Source organism: Chamaea fasciata, unplaced genomic scaffold (genome assembly GCF_029207755.1).
Source record: "Chamaea fasciata isolate MVZ Bird 193981 ecotype frontalis unplaced genomic scaffold, bChaFas1.0.hap1 SCAF_23, whole genome shotgun sequence".
Lineage (NCBI taxonomy): Eukaryota > Metazoa > Chordata > Aves > Passeriformes > Sylviidae > Chamaea > Chamaea fasciata.
The window spans coordinates 7,551,779-7,568,756 of record NW_027094108.1 but is presented as its reverse complement, the minus strand read 5'-3'; the positions used below and the strand labels follow the sequence as shown (position 1 = coordinate 7,568,756).

The 16,978-nt window shown below is 59.1% G+C and overlaps 1 protein-coding gene across 6 annotated transcripts; it reads left to right on the top strand.

The window, feature by feature from the left end:
* Positions 1-4,591: 4,591 nt before the first annotated feature.
* PHC2 (polyhomeotic homolog 2) lies at positions 4,592-16,805 on the top strand. 6 transcript variants are annotated; one of them, XM_066202803.1, is made up of 15 exons: positions 4,592-4,767; positions 7,574-7,759; positions 7,854-8,000; positions 8,072-8,149; positions 8,233-8,394; positions 8,973-9,077; positions 9,146-9,359; positions 9,839-10,179; positions 11,315-11,474; positions 12,873-13,066; positions 14,526-14,723; positions 14,818-14,951; positions 15,451-15,592; positions 15,929-16,178; positions 16,651-16,805. In XM_066202803.1, the coding sequence occupies exons 2-15, from the start codon at positions 7,616-7,618 to the stop codon at positions 16,803-16,805; spliced, it is 2,424 nt and encodes an 807-aa protein (XP_066058900.1). In that variant the 5' UTR covers positions 4,592-4,767; positions 7,574-7,615. The 6 variants fall into 6 exon arrangements, with proteins under 6 accessions (XP_066058900.1, XP_066058901.1, XP_066058899.1 ...); XM_066202804.1 differs by having other exon boundaries at positions 7,842-8,000; positions 14,526-14,721; positions 14,837-14,951; XM_066202802.1 differs by having other exon boundaries at positions 7,842-8,000.
* Positions 16,806-16,978: the final 173 nt, after the last annotated feature.

Below are 16,978 nucleotides of genomic sequence, written 5' to 3'. Positions count from 1 at the left end.
TCTTCCAAAAAAAAGCACATTTTCCCCCCAAAAAGCACCTCTTCTTCCTCAAAGCACCAGTTTTATTCCAAAAAGCCCTACTGCTGTAAAGAAAAGGAAATTTTTTTCCCCCCACAAAAGATTTTTTTCCCGAAAAAAAATACTTCATAACCCAAAGGGCTTTTTCTCAAAAAATTTTTTCTTTAAAAAGAAGAACACACTTTCCCCTGCAATTTTTCCCACTAACGCCTTTTATGGCTTCATTTTTCTCACCAAAACCCACATTTTTGTCTCCAAAAAAGACTTTTTTTCCCAAGAAGTTGTTTCTTTTTAAAAAAAAAATCAAACTACTTTTTCCAAAAAATTGTTTTCACCCAAAGAACCACATTTTTTACTCCAGAAAAAGGGGGTTTTTTTCTCTCAAGAAAAGCGTCTTTTCCAAAAAAACCGCATTTCCCAACCCCCCCCTTTTTTTCCAGATACATTTTTTCTTGTAGTATGTAGAGAAATTTTTTTGTAGAGCTCCAAAGTCCATTTTCTGCCTATTCTTTTTCCTGTAAAAAATCGGGTATTTTGGGTTTTTTTAAAAGCACTTGGTTTTTTCCAAAAAGCCTGTTTTTTCCAAGGGGAAAAAAAAAAAAAAACTCTTTTCCTTCCCCCCACCAAAGCTTTTCCTTAACAAAGCCCACTTTAAAAAAAAAAAAAAAAAAAAAAAAAAAAAAAAAAAAAAAGCACTTTCTATTTTTCCCAAACCTCTTTTTTTCCCCCAAAGACTTTTTTTTTTAAAAAAGAGACCTTGTTCCAGGGAGAGAGCCTCTTTTTTTTCTGCAAAACACTTTTTCCCAAGGAAAAAGAAGGAGAAAAAAAAAAAAAAAAAAAACCCACCCTGGGATTGGTGCGGTACGGTGCCGGGCAGGCCGGATATGATCCGGCCCCGGCCGCGGCTCGGCTCACATCAGAAAATATCCGGCCCCATTGTTCGGGGGAGCCGCGCCGCGTCCGTGCTTTGTTCCCTCGGGACCCCTTTGGATCCACATAAATATTTGGAGAGCCCCAACGGGCGGGAAGGAGGAGGAGGAATTTTTTTCTCTCCTCCCCCACCTTTATTTTTTGGGGCCAAATATGACTTTTTGTATCTTCGGACGGAAATTTCCGGCTGGAAACCCAACCCTGCGCCTGGTGGGAGGCTGAATGGTCGCCCCGCTGGGTGCGAACAATATGGATTTGGGATGAAAAGCTTTTCCTGCCCGGTACCCCGGAGCGATCCGGAATTGCATCCCGCCGGCATCATCGCGGCTCGGTGCCGGCGGGATGCACGCGAAGCAGCGGCGCTCCCGGGGCTTGTTCGCTCTGGGATTTTGGGGAGTTCCACGTTGAAAGCCTATCCGCGATGGGGGTGGGATACGGGACAGGGGCTCCATCCCATCCCAAAATATTAGGGATCCAGGGATGATGGGCAGGACATGGAATGGGGGACCCATCCAGAAATGAAAAGGATCCAGGGCTGAGGGATGGAATGTGAAATGGGGATCCATCCCATCCCAAATGAAGCCTCAGCTCTGGGATGAGGGATGCCAGTATTCCGTGGCCTCCGCAGTGGTTCCCAACCTCTGTTCCAGTGTTGACGTTGTCACCGGACGTGGCTTTTTTTTGGGTTGGAAAGGGCAGGATTTGGGCCATGCGCTGGTCTAAGGTGGTTGTGGGGAGGGGTGGTGGGATCAGGAAATCTGGGATCCTACGAGGTCCTGAGGCAGAAAAGGGGAAGAGGGGGAAAAAAAAAAAGGGGGGGGGGGGGAGGGTGCGCAAAGAGAAAACAGAGAGGAAGAGGTGGAAATGGGAAAAAGATGGGAAATAGTGGGGGAATGAGGGAAAAGGGGGGAAAGCAGGGGATAAAAGGAGGGGGAAAGGGGAGAAAATAGTTGAGGGAGAGAAGAAAAAGGGGGAAAATGGGGAAAAGAAGGGAAAAAGGGGGGAAATGGCGAAATGGGAAAAGCAGGGGAGAAGGGGGAAGACAGAAAAACAGAAACAAAACGTGGGGAAAGAGGAATAAAGGGAGGAAAACGGGGAGGAAGACGGGAAAAGGGGGAAAAGTGGAGGAAAAATGAAAAAATGGGAAAGGGCATAAAGCGGAGGAAGAGGGATAATGCGGGAAAAGAGGAAAAATAAGAAAAGAGGGAAAAGAGGTGGAACGGGCAAAAAAAGCAGGGAAAACAGGCTAGAAGGGGAATGATAGGAAGGAAAACTGGGAGAAAACAGGAAAAAGGAGGGAAAGGGGGGGAAAGAGATGAAGCGGGGGCAACAGGGAGAAACAGGAGAAAGGGAGAAGACAGAAAAAGCAGGGTGAAATAGAGGGGGGGAAAGGGTAAATGGGGAAAAGAGGGAAGTCCGGAGGGAAATCCGGCGGGAGCAAGAAGAGCAGGGGTACCGAGGGGAAGCGGGGCCGGCGGGATAGGCGGGATACGCGCGCGCTCCTGCCCGAGCCCCCGCCCGGGGCGGTGGCGTCCCCTTCCGGCAGCGGCCGCGCAGTCCCCGAGGAGGTCGGGACGTGCTCCCACAGCCCCCAAAGCCACCCCATAGTCCCCAGTACCTCACAGCCCGCCCCCTCCCCTCCCTTTCCGTATCCTCATAGGTCCTCAGTATCCCCAGAGCCTTCCAGAGCCCCCACAGCTCTCCCAGAGCCTCCGGTGCCACCCCATAGCCACCCCTGTGTCCCCATAGCATCCAGTGCCCCAATAGGCCCCCAGTGGCCCCATAACTCCACCTGATGCTCCCAGAGCTCCCCCAGTACTTCCATATCCCCCCCAGTATACCAACGGCCCGACCAGTGCCACCTAGGTCCACAGTACTCTCATAGCCCCCTAGGGCTCCCATGGCCCACCAGTACACCTACAGCTCTCCACTGCCTCCCTGATCTCTCCCAGTGCCCCCAGTAAGCTTCCCCGGGGTCCCACACACAGCCATTATAGCCTCTCCCCAGTGCCCCCTATGGTCTCCCAATTCCTCTCCTTAGCTCGTACAGCCCCCCCAGTCTGCCCCAGTGCCCTCTCACATCCCTCACAACCGCCACAGTGCCCTCACAGCCCCATAATAGGCCTCAGAGCCCCCCCTTACTGTTCAGTGTCCCTCCATTCCCCCCCCCCCCCCCCGCCACCCCAGGATTCCACATAGCCCTCCCAGCATCCCCAGGGCAGGGAGCAGATCCTGTCCTTGCACAGCCGTGTGGGCTGGGGACACCCCAAGTGTCCTCAGAGGGGACGGACACCCGAATCGGAAGGGCTTTGGTGGCCACGAGTGACCCACGGGTGAGCCACAAGCCCCATCGTGACCCCCGAGAGCACCGGGACCGGTGCCACTTTACCCCCGCCACCCCATCCCAGCGGTCCCGACCCTGAGCATGCCTGGAGTGACACAGGAAACACCGGGGACCGGTGTCATCACCCCTGTACCGCAGCATCCGGCCGGTACCGGCGCTGAACACCCTCGCGGTAACCCCGGGTGACCACAGGAAACAGCGGGGATTGGTGCCACCCCCTCCCCGCTGCAGCATCCCGTCGGTAACGACCCTGAGCATCTCCGGGAATATCTCCAGGTGAGCCTCGATAGCTCCGGAGGCGGTGCTACCCACCGGTACCTCCTGCCGGCACCGGCCCTGGGTACAGCCGGACTGACCTTCGGAAACATCGGGAACGGGTGTCACCACCCCTTGTCAAGTCACCGGGCCGGAATATGTCCTCAGCATCCCAGGATGACCCCCCGGAGGCGGCGGGCGCCGGTGTCATCATCCCTCCATTGCAGCATCGTGCCGGTGCCGGTTCTGGGGAGTCCCGACGTGACTCCGAGAGACCCCAACAGCAGCAGAGACCCACGTCACCATCCCCCGGCTGCGGCATCCCGCCCATACCATGCTGGCCCCCAGCATTTCCGGGGTGACTCCTGAAAACACCGGAGACCAGTGCCACCATCCCCACGCTGTGGCATCCCGTCAGTACCGACCCTCAGCATCCCCCGGGGTGGCCCGGCATGGCACCAGGGACAGGTATCACCACGCCTGTATCGCTGCCTCCCCCGGTATCGACGCTTAGTATCCCCAGAGTGATCCCGAGTGACCCTCGGCGGCGGCAGGGACCGGTGCCACCATCCCCAGGCTGCAGCATCCCGCCCTCGGTAGCCCCGGGGTGATCCTGAGCGACCCCATGCAGCAGCGGCGACCGGCGCCACCAACTTCACGCTGCGTCTTCTTGCCCGAAGTAGTCCTCAGCATCCTCGGGGTGACCCTGGTTGACCCCCGGTAACGGCAGGGACCGGTGCCACCATCCCCATGCTGCAGCATCCCGCCGGGCCTGACTCCGGGCATCTCCGGGCTGCCCCCTGGAATCACCGGGGACCGGATCTCCGTCGCCCCCCGCCTCCCCCCGACGCCGGTTCCGGCCACCTCCCCTCGGGCGCATCCGCGCCCCCTCCTCTCTCTGTTGCTATGGCGACCCCGCTCACCGCCCCCTTCGGGGTTGCCATGGCGAGCGCGAGCGGCAGGCGCGCTGAGCGGTGGGCGGGGCGGGCGGGGCGGGCGGGGCGGCAATTGGCCGGGCGGCCCCACGTGACGCGCGCAGGAATGCAAATGAGCGATGGCCTCGCGCCGCCGCCGCGCCGCCGCCTGAGGGAGGGAGGAGGGAGCGGGCCCGGCCCGGCCCCGCCGGGACCCCCGCACTCCCCGCTCCGGGACCCCCCGGCGCCCCCCGGGCCATGGCACAGCCCGCCCGCCGCCGCCGACTCGCCCGGCCCGGCCCGCAGGTACCGCGCGTGCCGCCGCTACCGGGCCTGGGCGGCTTTGTCTGGGCCGGGGGGGGGGACCTGAGGGGAGGGGGGGGCGCGCATGCGCACCCGCCATGCCTCAGTTTCCCCACCCGGGGCCGTGGCCTCTGCCGCTCCCTGCCCCCCGTGGGGCCCCCACTTCCCACCCCCACCCGTGTCTCCCCCCCTTCCCTTTCTCCTGCGCCTCCTCCTCTGGTTCTGGATTCCATTACTACTACTACTATTATTATTATTATTAATATTATTGTTATTAATATTGCCCACCGCCCACCATCATATTCCAGTGTCCCATGTTATCTCTGACCCCCTATTCTATATCTGACCCTCATGTCTTCCATCCCACCCCTTGCCATCATAGCCTACTCCCCATCTTCCACCCCTTCTCTGATTTTGCACTGTTACTTTTATTCCCACCCCCATCATCATGTTCCAGTCCCTACTATTTTATCCAACTCCCCTTTTTTAAGGTCTGACCCTCCCTTTTCCATCCCACGCCCACTAGTGTTTTCCACCCCTCACCAGCATCTTGCATCCCCCCTTCTTTTGCACCCGCTTATCATTGCCTATATTATATTCTGCTGCTCCTTATCCTGCACCCCTTTATTATTATTATTATTATTATTATTATTATTATTATTATTATTATTATTATTACTCACCCCAAATCAATTCCAGTGCTTGCTGTTGCCTCTGACCCCCTATATTGTATCTGAGCCCCCAATGTTACATCTGACCTCCGTCACTTCTATCCAACCCCTTCATTAGTATTTTCCCCTTTTTCCCATTATTTTCCACCCCTCCTCTGATTTTGCACCCTCATATTATTATTTCCACCCCATCATCATTTTCCAATCCCTGCTCTTTTATCTGATCCCCTCTCTTCTATCCCACCTTCCCGCCATATCCCGCCCTTCACCAGCATCTTGCATCCCCCCTTATTCTGAACCCCCATATTATTCCCCCCATATTGCGCCATACTGCTGCTTACTCTCCCATCTTTCCTCTCTATCCCCTATATTGCCCCCACAACCTGTCTGTATCCCCATTCCTCCAAGATTTCCCTACCCCCTTATTCTGCCACCCTCATTTTGGGCTCAGCTCAGGGAATTCCAGCTCCCTGGCTCTTCCTGTGATGGCTGTGGGACCCCCCATGTTCCCCTACCCCAATGGGTCCCGGCAGTATGCAAAATCTTCCCTTTTTATTATTTTGGGTGGGTGTCATGGTTTGGTGGGGCTTGGAGCAGGTTTCTTCACCTCTGGGCCAAAAGTGAGGTGTCCCCATCTGACACCCCAAATTCTCTGATAGGGTTTGGTGTGGGTGAGGACAGGGGGCTTGGACCCACAATGGACAGGAGCTGCTGGGGGTTCCTGGGCTGTGCCCACCCCTGGGGGATTGGCTCCAGATGGGCCTGGTGTGATCTCTCTGTTTCAGTCACTGCAGTGACCCCATGTCAAACTCACCAGAGGGTAAAAAACATTTCCATGGCTGTTTGGTGGGAAAGGTGCTGCCTGAAACATCTCCAGCTGATGGTGGACACGTGCCATGGATGCAAACCAGAGGGTGGGATGTGTCACTGGCCACATGTACTGCCACCTCCATGAACACAGAAATGTCCCACCCTGTGCTTTGCAGCAGTGGCATCTCAGGGGACAAAGCCCCATGGGCTGCACGAGGCCAGGACATCACTGCTGCCACGTCCCTCATGTGCCGAGCTGGGGTGGCCTGGAGGAGCTGTGCTGTGGCATGGCCATCAAGGCCACCTTCAGTGGCCGCTGTCCATAGTCTACAGTGTCCCACACTGTTGTCCCAGATCCTTTTCATCTGTCCATACTTCCTCCCTCCTTTCTGGTCTGTTCTTCCCTCCATCCCTTGGTCCCTCACTTTCCTGCTTTTTTTCAGCATTTCCTTCTATCCTTGGATCCTTTCCTCCTTCTGTCAATCTTTCTATCCATCCATCTATCTTTCCTTCCATTCTTAGAGCCATCATTCCTTCTGTGTGTCATTTCTTCTGTCTATCCTCTTGTCCATCCTTCCTTCCTTCCTTGATCACTCCTTCCTTCTGTCTTTCATATCCGTCTTGTCTCTTCTTTCTTATTTCTATTGTCCTAATGTCCGTTCCTCTTTCCCTCCCTCCTCCCATCCATTTTCCTTTCTGCCCATCCATCCTTCCATTTGTCCCTCCCTTTCCATCTGTCCTTCTGTCCATCCCTTTCCTTCTCCTGTTTGTCATTCTCTTTGTCCTTCCATCCTTCATCCCTATCCTGCTTCCACCTGTCCTTACGTCTGCCCTTTCCTAGTTCCATAATTCCCTCTTTCCTTCCATCTCTTTCCTACTTCCTTCTCTTCTGTCCATCTGTTCTTTGTCCCTTTCCTACTTCCTTCCTCTCCTTCCTTCATTTCCTTCTTTCCACCTCTTTCCTTCTTCCGTCTTCCCTCATTTCCTTTTGTCTGTCCATCCCTTCATCCCTCTCTTCCTCCAGTCCATTCTTCTATCTATCCTTACCTCCTCACCTCCATCTCTCTGCCTTTCAGCCTTCCCTCTGTCCATCCTTCCTCCTGTCCTTTCCTTCCCTCTGTTCTGTCCATCCTCCTGTCCATGTTCCCTTTCCCCATTTCCGCTGGGGCACTGACACCCACTTTGGTAGAGGAGGATGAACCACAGGGTCTCCCATCATTCTTCCTCTACCCCACCTTTCTCCTCCTCTGTGATTCCAGCCCCCTGGTCCTCATCTGGACATGAGGTACCAGGGATACCCCCTCACTCTGGTACTCCCCCCACCCCAGCTCTAGTCTGACCCACTTCCTCCATCCCGCCCCGGCCCCGCCATGGAGAATGAGCAGCTCCCAGCTCCGGCTCCCACCAGCAGCGCCAGTGGCACAACCCCAACGCCTGCCAGCACCACAGCCACACGCCCACCCGGGCCCCAGATCTCTGTCTACAGCGGCATCCCCGACCGCCAGACCGTGCAGGTATGGGGCTGGGGGGCACTGGAGGATTGTGGGGCACTGGGGGGGTCGTGGTGCAGCCCAGGGCCACATTTCCCCCCCAAAGGTGATCCAGCAGGCGCTGCACCGGCAGCCCAACACGGCGGCGCAGTATCTGCAGCAGATGTACGCGGCACAGCAGCAGCACCTCATGCTGCAGACGGCCGCACTCCAGCAGCAGCACCTCACCAGCGCCCAGCTCCAGAGCCTGGCTGCTGTCCAGCAGGTATGGGCACCCCACGGGCACTGGGGGTCACTCAGGGCTGGCACACCCCTCACCTTCAGCTTTTCCCCAAGGCGAGCCTGGCAGCGAACCGGCAAAGCAGCTCCTCAGGGGGCAATGGCACCCAGCCGGCCCCAGCACAGCAGCCCACGGTAAGTCCCTCAGCCTCTCAGCACCCACCCCACCCATGCTCACCTGTGCCAGCACCCCATCTTCTCCTGATGCCCCATTCCAGATCAACCTGGCGACGTCGCCGGCAGCAGCACAGCTGCTAAACCGGGCACAGAGCGTGGGGTCCGGGGCGTCGGGCATCACTCAGCAGGCTGTGCTGCTGGGCAACACTGCCTCACCCGCCCTTACTGCCAGCCAGGCCCAGATGTACCTGCGGGCACAGATGGTAAGGGTGGGGCTGGGACATGGCATGCCTCAGCATCCTGGTGGGGTGCCCAGGACCATTACGATGCCCATCACGCTGTTGTGGGGTGACTGGCACCCACAGGGTGCCCATGGCCGTGTTATGATCCTGTAGGGGTGCTCATTGCTCTGCGTGGCATGCCCAGGACCCATGGGGAATCCACAGGGTGCCCAGAGCCTATGGGGTGCCCCTCACCTTCCTCGGGGTCCGAGGCCCCCCACAGGGTGCCCATCACCGTGCTGTGGGGTGTGTAGACTTCATAAGGTGCCTTCACTCTGCTGAGGGAATGCAGCCCCCATGTAGGGTGCGCCCCATCCCACTGGGGATGCCCAGAACCTACAGGGCACCCAGAGCCCCATTGGGGGTGCCCAAGCAGGTGCTCTTCGCCTTTGGGGGGTTGTTGGGACCCTCTAGGGTGCCCTCCACCCCACTGGGTGGACCTGTCCCTACCCTACATAGATAGATACCCATGTGCCACCCTGTAGGGACACAGAGAAGGGACACACAGGGTGTACCATCCCGGACATGGGGAGCCGTGCACTCACTCTCCCTATCCCCAGCTCATCTTCACGCCCACGGGCCCTGTCAGCGCTGTCCGGCCTGAGAGCCCCGCGCCGGCCCCTCCACCGGCCCCACCACCTGTCCCACCACCCACCACCCCTCAGGTGAGTTTCCCCACCCCTGCCAGCCCCCCAAAATCTGCCCTGGCACCCCTGACCCACTGCCGTTGCAGGTGCACAGCCTGGCCCTGCGCCCTGCCGGCCCCCACCTCCCTGCCCTGGCCATGAAGCCCCCCGGGGGTGCCCCTCCCCGGGCTGGCCCCCCCCGGGGGCCGCCGCCCGACTCCCCCGCCGAGCACCTCAAAAAGGCCGATGGGCACGAGGGCCGAACCCATGCCCTGGCCCGCGCCACCGCCCCCGCTGCCACCCACCCGCTTGTCACCCCAGGTAAGGGGCTGCTCTGGGGCGGGGGACACCCCTGGGTGCTGGGGGAGTTACAGGCTATTCACTCTGAAACCTAGTGATGGCCCACACTGGTGTTTCCTGTACTTTGTCACCTGCCTCTATTTGGGACCTTGTGGGTCCATCCCCTCACTGGTAGGGGCCCTGCCCAAGAGGGTCTCAGCACCCATAGGATCCCAGGGTCCTATGGGGTGCAGGGGGCTGGGGCAGTGAGGGTGTGAGCCAAGGGACTCCATGGAGTGCTGGAGCCTGGGGTGCTGCGCTGACATGGCTCCCAAAATTGCCCACCCCCCTGGGACAGCCTGAGCGCAGCTTCCCACATCAGCAGCAGGAGCAAAGCTGATTGTCCAAGGGCACCAGAGGGAACAAATACAGAGTGAGCAGCAGCCTCCTGGGGGTGGGTCCCTTGGGGCTGAGGTGCTGGTGATAAGGGGGGATCTCTGTCCCCATTGCTGTCCTCGCAGCCTATGCCCCGCTGCAGCCCCCCCAGTTCCTGCAGCAGCCGCCGAAGCCGATGCAGCCGCAGCCACCACCGCAGCAGCAGCAGCAGTTCATCATCCAGCAGCAGCAGCAGCAGCAGCTGGGCCCCCGTGGGCAGCCCCCCTCGGGCCCCCCCACCGCCCCCCAGCTCCAGCCCCTGCCCCCTGCCAGCCCGGGCCCAGCCCCCCAGCCCAAAACAGGGGTCCCCCAAGGAGCAGGGGGTGAGGGCGGCCCCCCCAATGGGCACCCTGGCTGCCACACTACCCCCCGCAAGTTCCAGCATGCCTCGGCTGTCATCCTGCAGCTGCAGCCCACTGGTCCCACGGTGAGGGGCCCCCAGACCTTCCCCCAAATCCTCAGATGAGGGGCCCCCAAACATCCCCCAAAGCCTTCCCAAGCCTCCCACCAAACTGCCCCCAAACCCTCATGGTGAGTGGCCCCCAAACCTTCCCCCAAATTCTTCCAGAATCTCACAGTGAGAGACCCCCAAACTTCCCCCAAACCTTCATGGTGAGTTGCCCCCAAACCTCAAACCTCCTGCCTAAGCACCCCCAAACCACCCACCACACCCCTATGATAAGGGGCCTCCAAACCTCCCTGCAGACCTCCCACCAACTCCCCCCAAACTCTCACAGTGAGGGGCCCCCAAGGCCCTTGGTGAGGGGAGCTCAGGGGAGGGAAGGAGGAATGGGGGCACTGGAGTGGGAATGGGGGATGTTGGGGAGTCAGATGTGTGCACACGCGTGTGGGTGTGCAAGTGCACAATCCCTGCACATATGTGTGTGCATGTGTGTTTCTGAAATGTGCATGAGGGCCCAGTTGTCACATCAGTCTGCAGATGTACAGGTGTGCATGCTCATACCACACTGCATGTGTGTACCTGCTCCATGCACACCTGTGTGCACAGATTTGCCCCACCCATGGCCCTTATGTGTCCTGTGACATGGGAAGCATGTGGCTGATCCGTGTGTTGTGTGCACATGTGTTTGATCCTTGTGTGACCCATACATGTGTGCACGTATGCATGTGCGTGTGCTCCCTGCATCTGTGTGCATACTCACTCCAGGTGCATGTACGTGTCAGAGCTACGTGTGTGCCTGGTCCATGCACGAGTGCAGACGTGCTTGCCTGAGCCATGTGTGTCAGGCCTGTGCATGTGCGTGACACTCATGCCAGACCCCATGCACGTGTGTTTGTGGGGGTATGTACAGGCTCCATGCATGTCTGTGCAAATGTGCATGCCAGATCGGGTGTGTCTGGACACATGTGCCCGACTGTGACACGTGTGTGCATGTGCATGCCTGCTCTAGGCACATGATGGTGTGTGACCCATGCGCGAGTCTGCACACTCCAGCCATGTAGGTGCATGCCCCTGTGCCATCTGCATATGCACCTGCCCTGACCCCCGCTGGTGCGTGTGCACACCTGACCCTGTCCCACGCGTGTCCCTGCCACCACAGCCCTCCCTCGGGGTCCCCGAGGGCGCCCGCCGGGACCCGCTGCCCATGCCGAGGAGCGCCGAGAGCCCGCCTGCCGCCCCGCCGCAGCCCCCCGCCCTCTCGCCACCCGCCGCCCCCCCGGGCCCCGACACCCCTGAGGGCGAGCGGCCCCTCACGCACGGTAAGCCCCCGCCCCACTCCGACAGGCACCCACTCATGGGGTGATGCACCCTCAACCCCCGCAGCAGGGGAACGTTGAGGCCGGGGGTGCGCGGTTCCCTCAGCCCACCCGCGTCCACGGCGTCACCGCCGGTTGACACGGGGGTGCGGGCTGGGTGCGGTGCCCGCAGCTGCCGATAGGAGGGGCTCGGGCGCCTCGGCCTCACACACGGAGGGCGCCCGCGGGGCGGGGGCGTGGCCACGCCCCTTTCTGGAGGAGATGCTCTGGAGCGGGGGCTGGGGAGGCGTGGCCACATCTGGAGGCTCCGCCCTAGCTGCGTGAGGAGGTGCGATCGGGATTGGGGCGTGGTCACGGGCCTGCAGCCACGCCCCTCGTGGGGCGAGACCCCTCCCCCGATGGCGGGGGTGTGGGAGGCGGGGTCTTGCGGGGAGGGCATGTCCGTGCTCCGAGGCTCCGGCGCGCGCGGCGGCAGCGCCCGCCAATGGGTGCGCGGGGGGCGTGTCCGCGTCAAGCCCCGCCCCCGCCGCCGCCTTTGTCCCCGCTCGGCCCTGGCCCCGCTCCCGGCGCCGCTCCCGCTTCAGCCTCGGCCCGGCCCCCCCGCCATGGCCCCCCCGACCCCCTGAGCGCCCGGTGAGTGAGCGCCGACCGCGGGGGCCCGGCCCGGCCCGGGGCGGCGGTGGCGGAGGCTCTGACCTCACTTCCGCATCCGCCCCCGGCCCCGGTCCGGCCCCGCGGCTCGGGCGAGGGAGGGGTGGGGGCAGCGGTAGCCGCCGCTGCCGGACAAAGGTGATGGGGCTGCCGGGGCCTGCGCGGCCTGAGGGTGCCGCCGGGCCGAGGCGGCCACGAGGGGAGGGGAGCCGGGGCGGGCTGGGCTGGGGGCTATCGGGCCTCGCTGGGCTGTGCTGTGGCTTTACTGGAGTGTACCGGGGTTTATTGGGATCTTACGGGCGTGGATCGGGCCCTGCGGCGCTTTCATTGGGATTTACTGGGGTAGTTGGGGCCTTTCTGGGGTCGTGCTGGGCATCGGGGCTTTCCGGGGTTTATCGAGCATTGTTAGGGCCTTACTGGGGGAGATCGGGGCTTTCCGGGGTGGATCGAGCCCTGTTGGGGCTGTACTGGGGCAGATGCGGCCTTACTGGTGCCTTAAAGCGACGCACCGAAGCTTTGCTGGTCCTTCCTGGGGTCTCTGGGGAGTGTCCGGACTTCTCCGGTTATTTTGAGGGGCCCTTTAACCCCTTTCGCAGTCTCTCCAGGGCCGCTCGCGGCTCTCTAGGCGGCACTGGTGGCACTGGGAGCGGCAGCAGCTGCTCCCTGTTCCAGCTGTATGGAAATCTCGGCCCCGCGTCAGCGCGGCGTCAGCGCCCGCCCCTCACCCCGCGTGTCCCCCGCTGTCCCCAGAGCCCCCCGAGCGCCTCCATGCGCAGCCCCGCATTCCCGGGATGACCTCGGGCTCTGGCAGCGCTGCCGCCACCGTCGCCGGCGCCGCCCCCCACAATGGTGAGAACAAACCGCCCCAGGCCATCGTGAAGCCCCAGATCCTCACGCACGTCATCGAGGGCTTCGTCATCCAGGAGGGCGCCGAGCCCTTCCCGGTAACGTATCCCAGTCTCCCAGAGCCGGGGCTTGCGGGCGGTGAGAAGGTTCATGGATTTGGGGCCTTGGAAATGGGGCGCACAGTTGGGCTTGAACCCCCAAATCCTGCCCTGCTTCATCATCCAGGAAAGGGCTGAGTTGTTCCTGGTAACGTGTCCCACAGTCTGTAGTTTTATCCCATGATCTGGGGCTCTGCGCAGAATCGTTACACATTACTGAGCGTTCTGTCATTCAGGAAGGGGCTGAGCCCTTCCCAGTAACATATCCTAATGTCCATACCCTTGTTCCTGCATTTGGGAGGTTGGGAATAGATCACCCACCATTGTGAACCCCTAAATCCTCACCTGTATCATCAAGGACGTCATCCAGGAAGGGGCAGAACCATTCCCACTAATGTATCTGTCTCTGTATCCTTATCCCTGATTTTGGGGGGTTTGGGAATGGGATATCCAAACAATCGTGCCCCCCCCCCCCCCCGAATCCTCCATCCATGTGTTGAGGACTTCATTACTGAGAAAAGGGCAAATATCTTCCTAGTATGGTATCCCCCTACCCCTATTTCTGGGGCAGAGGGATGTTGGGAATGGAGCATCCAGGCCCTTGTGAACCTCCAAATCTTCCCCTACATTATTGAATGGTTAATCATTCAGGGAGCTGTTCCTGGTAACATATCCACCAATCTATATCCTTATTCCTGGATTTTGGCAGGGGGTGGGGTCCTGTATTTAGGGGGTTGGGAATGGGGCACCCAGATAACTGTGAACCCCCAAATTGTCACGCATATTTTTGAGCAATTCATGGGCCAGGAAGGGGTATATCCCCTTCTCCCTATCCTTGCTTCTGGATTTGGGGGCTTGGTAATGGGACATCTACGCTGTTGTGAATCCCCATTTCTCACATTTTTGAGTTCCTTATTGTGCATGAAGGGGCTGAGCCATTCCCAGTAATGTATCCCCCTCTACCTGTCCTTGTTCCTGGATGTGGGAAATTGGGAAGAGGGCTCCTGTATTTGGGCAGTTGGGAATGGGGCACCCAGACAATCATGAGCCCCCAAATCCCCACCCATGTTATTGAGCCTTTCCATCATCTGGGAGGAGACAGAACTGTTCCCAGTAACATACCTGTTGTCCTTCCTGGAGCTGAGGGATTTGGAAGGAGGCATTGGGATTTGGGGGGTTGGGACTGGGTCACTTTGACAATTATCGACTCCCAAACCCTTGTTATTGAGCACTTCAGCATCCAGGAAGGGTAGAATCATTCCTGGTAATGTATCCTCATCTCCTTATCCTTGCTCCTGGATTTAAGGGGTCAGGAATGGGTCACTCAAAAGAATAATTAGACCCCAAACCCACACCCATGTCACCATCACCCAGGAAGGTGCAGAGCTGTACCAGGTAACATATCCCCTTCTCCTTACCCTCATCCCTGGATGTGGGGGGTTGGGATGGTCCCTGCCAGCCCAATGGACACAGGAAGAAGTCCGTGTGGCACTGGGGCACAGGTGCAGCCAGGTGTGTTGCACAGGTGGGCCGCTCCTCGTTGCTAGTGGGAGCCCTGCACAAGCAGTATGCGCAGGAGCTGCTCCCGGACAAGCTCCCACCACAGGACAACACCACCACCACTGACTCGGACATGGAGGAGCCGTACCTGCAAGGTAGCGCCCGGGCCCCCAGCCTGCCCGGCCCCCTGGGAGCCCCCGGGATTTCCCCCGGAGTCCCCCAGCTGAGCTGGCTGGTTTCTCTCTCTGGGTGTCCCTCCACGCCCCCCAGAATCCAAAGAGGAGGGGAACCCCCCCAAGTTGAAGTGTGAGCTCTGTGGCCGCGTTGACTTCGCCTACAAGTTCAAGCGCTCCAAGCGCTTCTGCTCCATGGCCTGTGCCAAGAGGTAACCCCTGAAGCCCACCCATACCCTCCTTGGTGGGATAGAGGTAACCCCAAAACCCATGGCATCCCTCCATGGTGGGGTAGAGTTAACCCCAAAATCTACCCAGGCCCCTCCTCAGTAGGATAGAGGTAGCCCCAAAATCCACCCAAGCAGGGTAGAGGAAACCCCAAAACCCACCTGACAGAGCAGACATAACATTAAAACCCATCTTGGACCCTCTTCAGTGGAGTAGAAGTACATCAAAATCTGCTTGGCAGAGTAGAGGTAACCCCAAAAATCCACCTGGGGTGTTGGGAGTAACCCTGAAATCCACTCAACAAGAGTGGAGGTAACCCCAGAAATCCACCTGTCAGGGGGAAGGTACCCTGAAAATCCATTTAGTGTGGGAGGGGTAACCCCGAAAAATCCACCCTCCCCCTCTTCTTTGGCGGGGTAGAGGTATCCCCAAAATTCCCTCAGCAGAGTGGGGACCCCTTCATGACCCATGGCTCCATGGTAGGTACAATGTAGGCTGCACGAAGAGGGTGGGGCTGTTCCACCCGGATCGCAACAAACTCCAGAAACCAGGAGGGCCCCCCCACGGGCGGCGCCGCAGCTGCAAAGGGACTCTGCCCCCCCTGAGCAAGGACAGCAAGAAACAGGTGAGGGGGGTCAGGAGCCTGTCCCCAGTTGGGTGGGCCTTGGGGCTGGAATTTGTTCCCAATTTTGGGAATGTGGGGTGGGCACCAAGCCATGGGTTTGTCCCTGAATTTTGGGGACACAGGGTGGGTGCTGGGTGCAGGATTGCCTCCCCAGTTGTGGGGACGTGGGGTGGGTGCCAAGCCTAGGGTTTGTCCCCGAGTTTTGGGGACATGGGATAGGCACTGAAGCTGGGGTTTGTCCCTGAATTTTGGGGACGTGGGGCAGGTGCTGAGGCCAGCACTGCCCCGTAGCCCACGGGGTCTGTCCCAGCGGGGTTGGTGACGGCATCATTGCAGCTCAACCACAGCCAGGAGGATTCCAGCCGCTGCTCTGACAACTCCAGCTACGAGGAGCCGCTGTCACCCATCTCCGCCAGCTCCTCCACATCCCGGCGCCGACAGGGAGAGCGGGACCTGGAGCTGCGAGACATGGAGCTGCCGGACGTGCACAGCCGCGACCTGCCTGGCCTTGGCCACCGCTTCCTGCCCAGTGAGCCCAGCAAGTGGAACGTGGAGGACGTTTATGAGTTCATCCGCTCGCTGCCAGGTGAGGAATGTCCTTGGATGGACAGGGAGGGATCTACCTATGGATACCCAGAAGTGTGGTTTTGGGAAGACTTATGTCCCTCACGACATGTTCAAAGAGGGATCTACTCAAGGATAACCCCAGAATTGTGGTTTGGGGGGGAGATTTATTCACAGAGAACCCCCTAAATATATTTTTGAGTAGGATTTACACATGGATAACCCCATAAATACATTTTTGGGGGATGATTTACTCATAGATAACCCTGTAAGTATTTGGGGGGGTGGGAGATTCTACTCACAAACCCATCAATGGGGGGGGGGGGGGGGGGGCAGGGGAATTTACTCACTGATAAAGCTAACGGACAATTGGAGGAGAGGATTTACATATGATAACTTCCTAAATAAATTTTTTGGGGGATTTAAGCACAGAGAAGCCCCTAACTATTTCTGGGGGCTCTGAGAGGGTTTGCTGATGCTGCCGCTCCCCACAGGCTGCCAGGAGATCGCGGAGGAGTTCAGGGCCCAGGAGATCGATGGGCAGGCGCTGCTGCTGCTCAAGGAGGATCATCTCATGAGCACCATGAACATCAAGCTGGGCCCTGCGCTCAAGATCTATGCCCGCATCAACATGCTCAAGGACTCCTGAGGGGGGGGCCACGGGACCCCACTCCCCCCGCAGGACCCCTGCAGGACCCCTGACCCCCTGACGTGGCCCTGGGGAGGAGGCAAGGGAGGGAAGACACTTGTGAGCACACCCAACCCCCCCTGCCCCCCCAGGGGGTGTAAATAGCCCGTAGCTCTAGAGCCCCACCCCCTGCA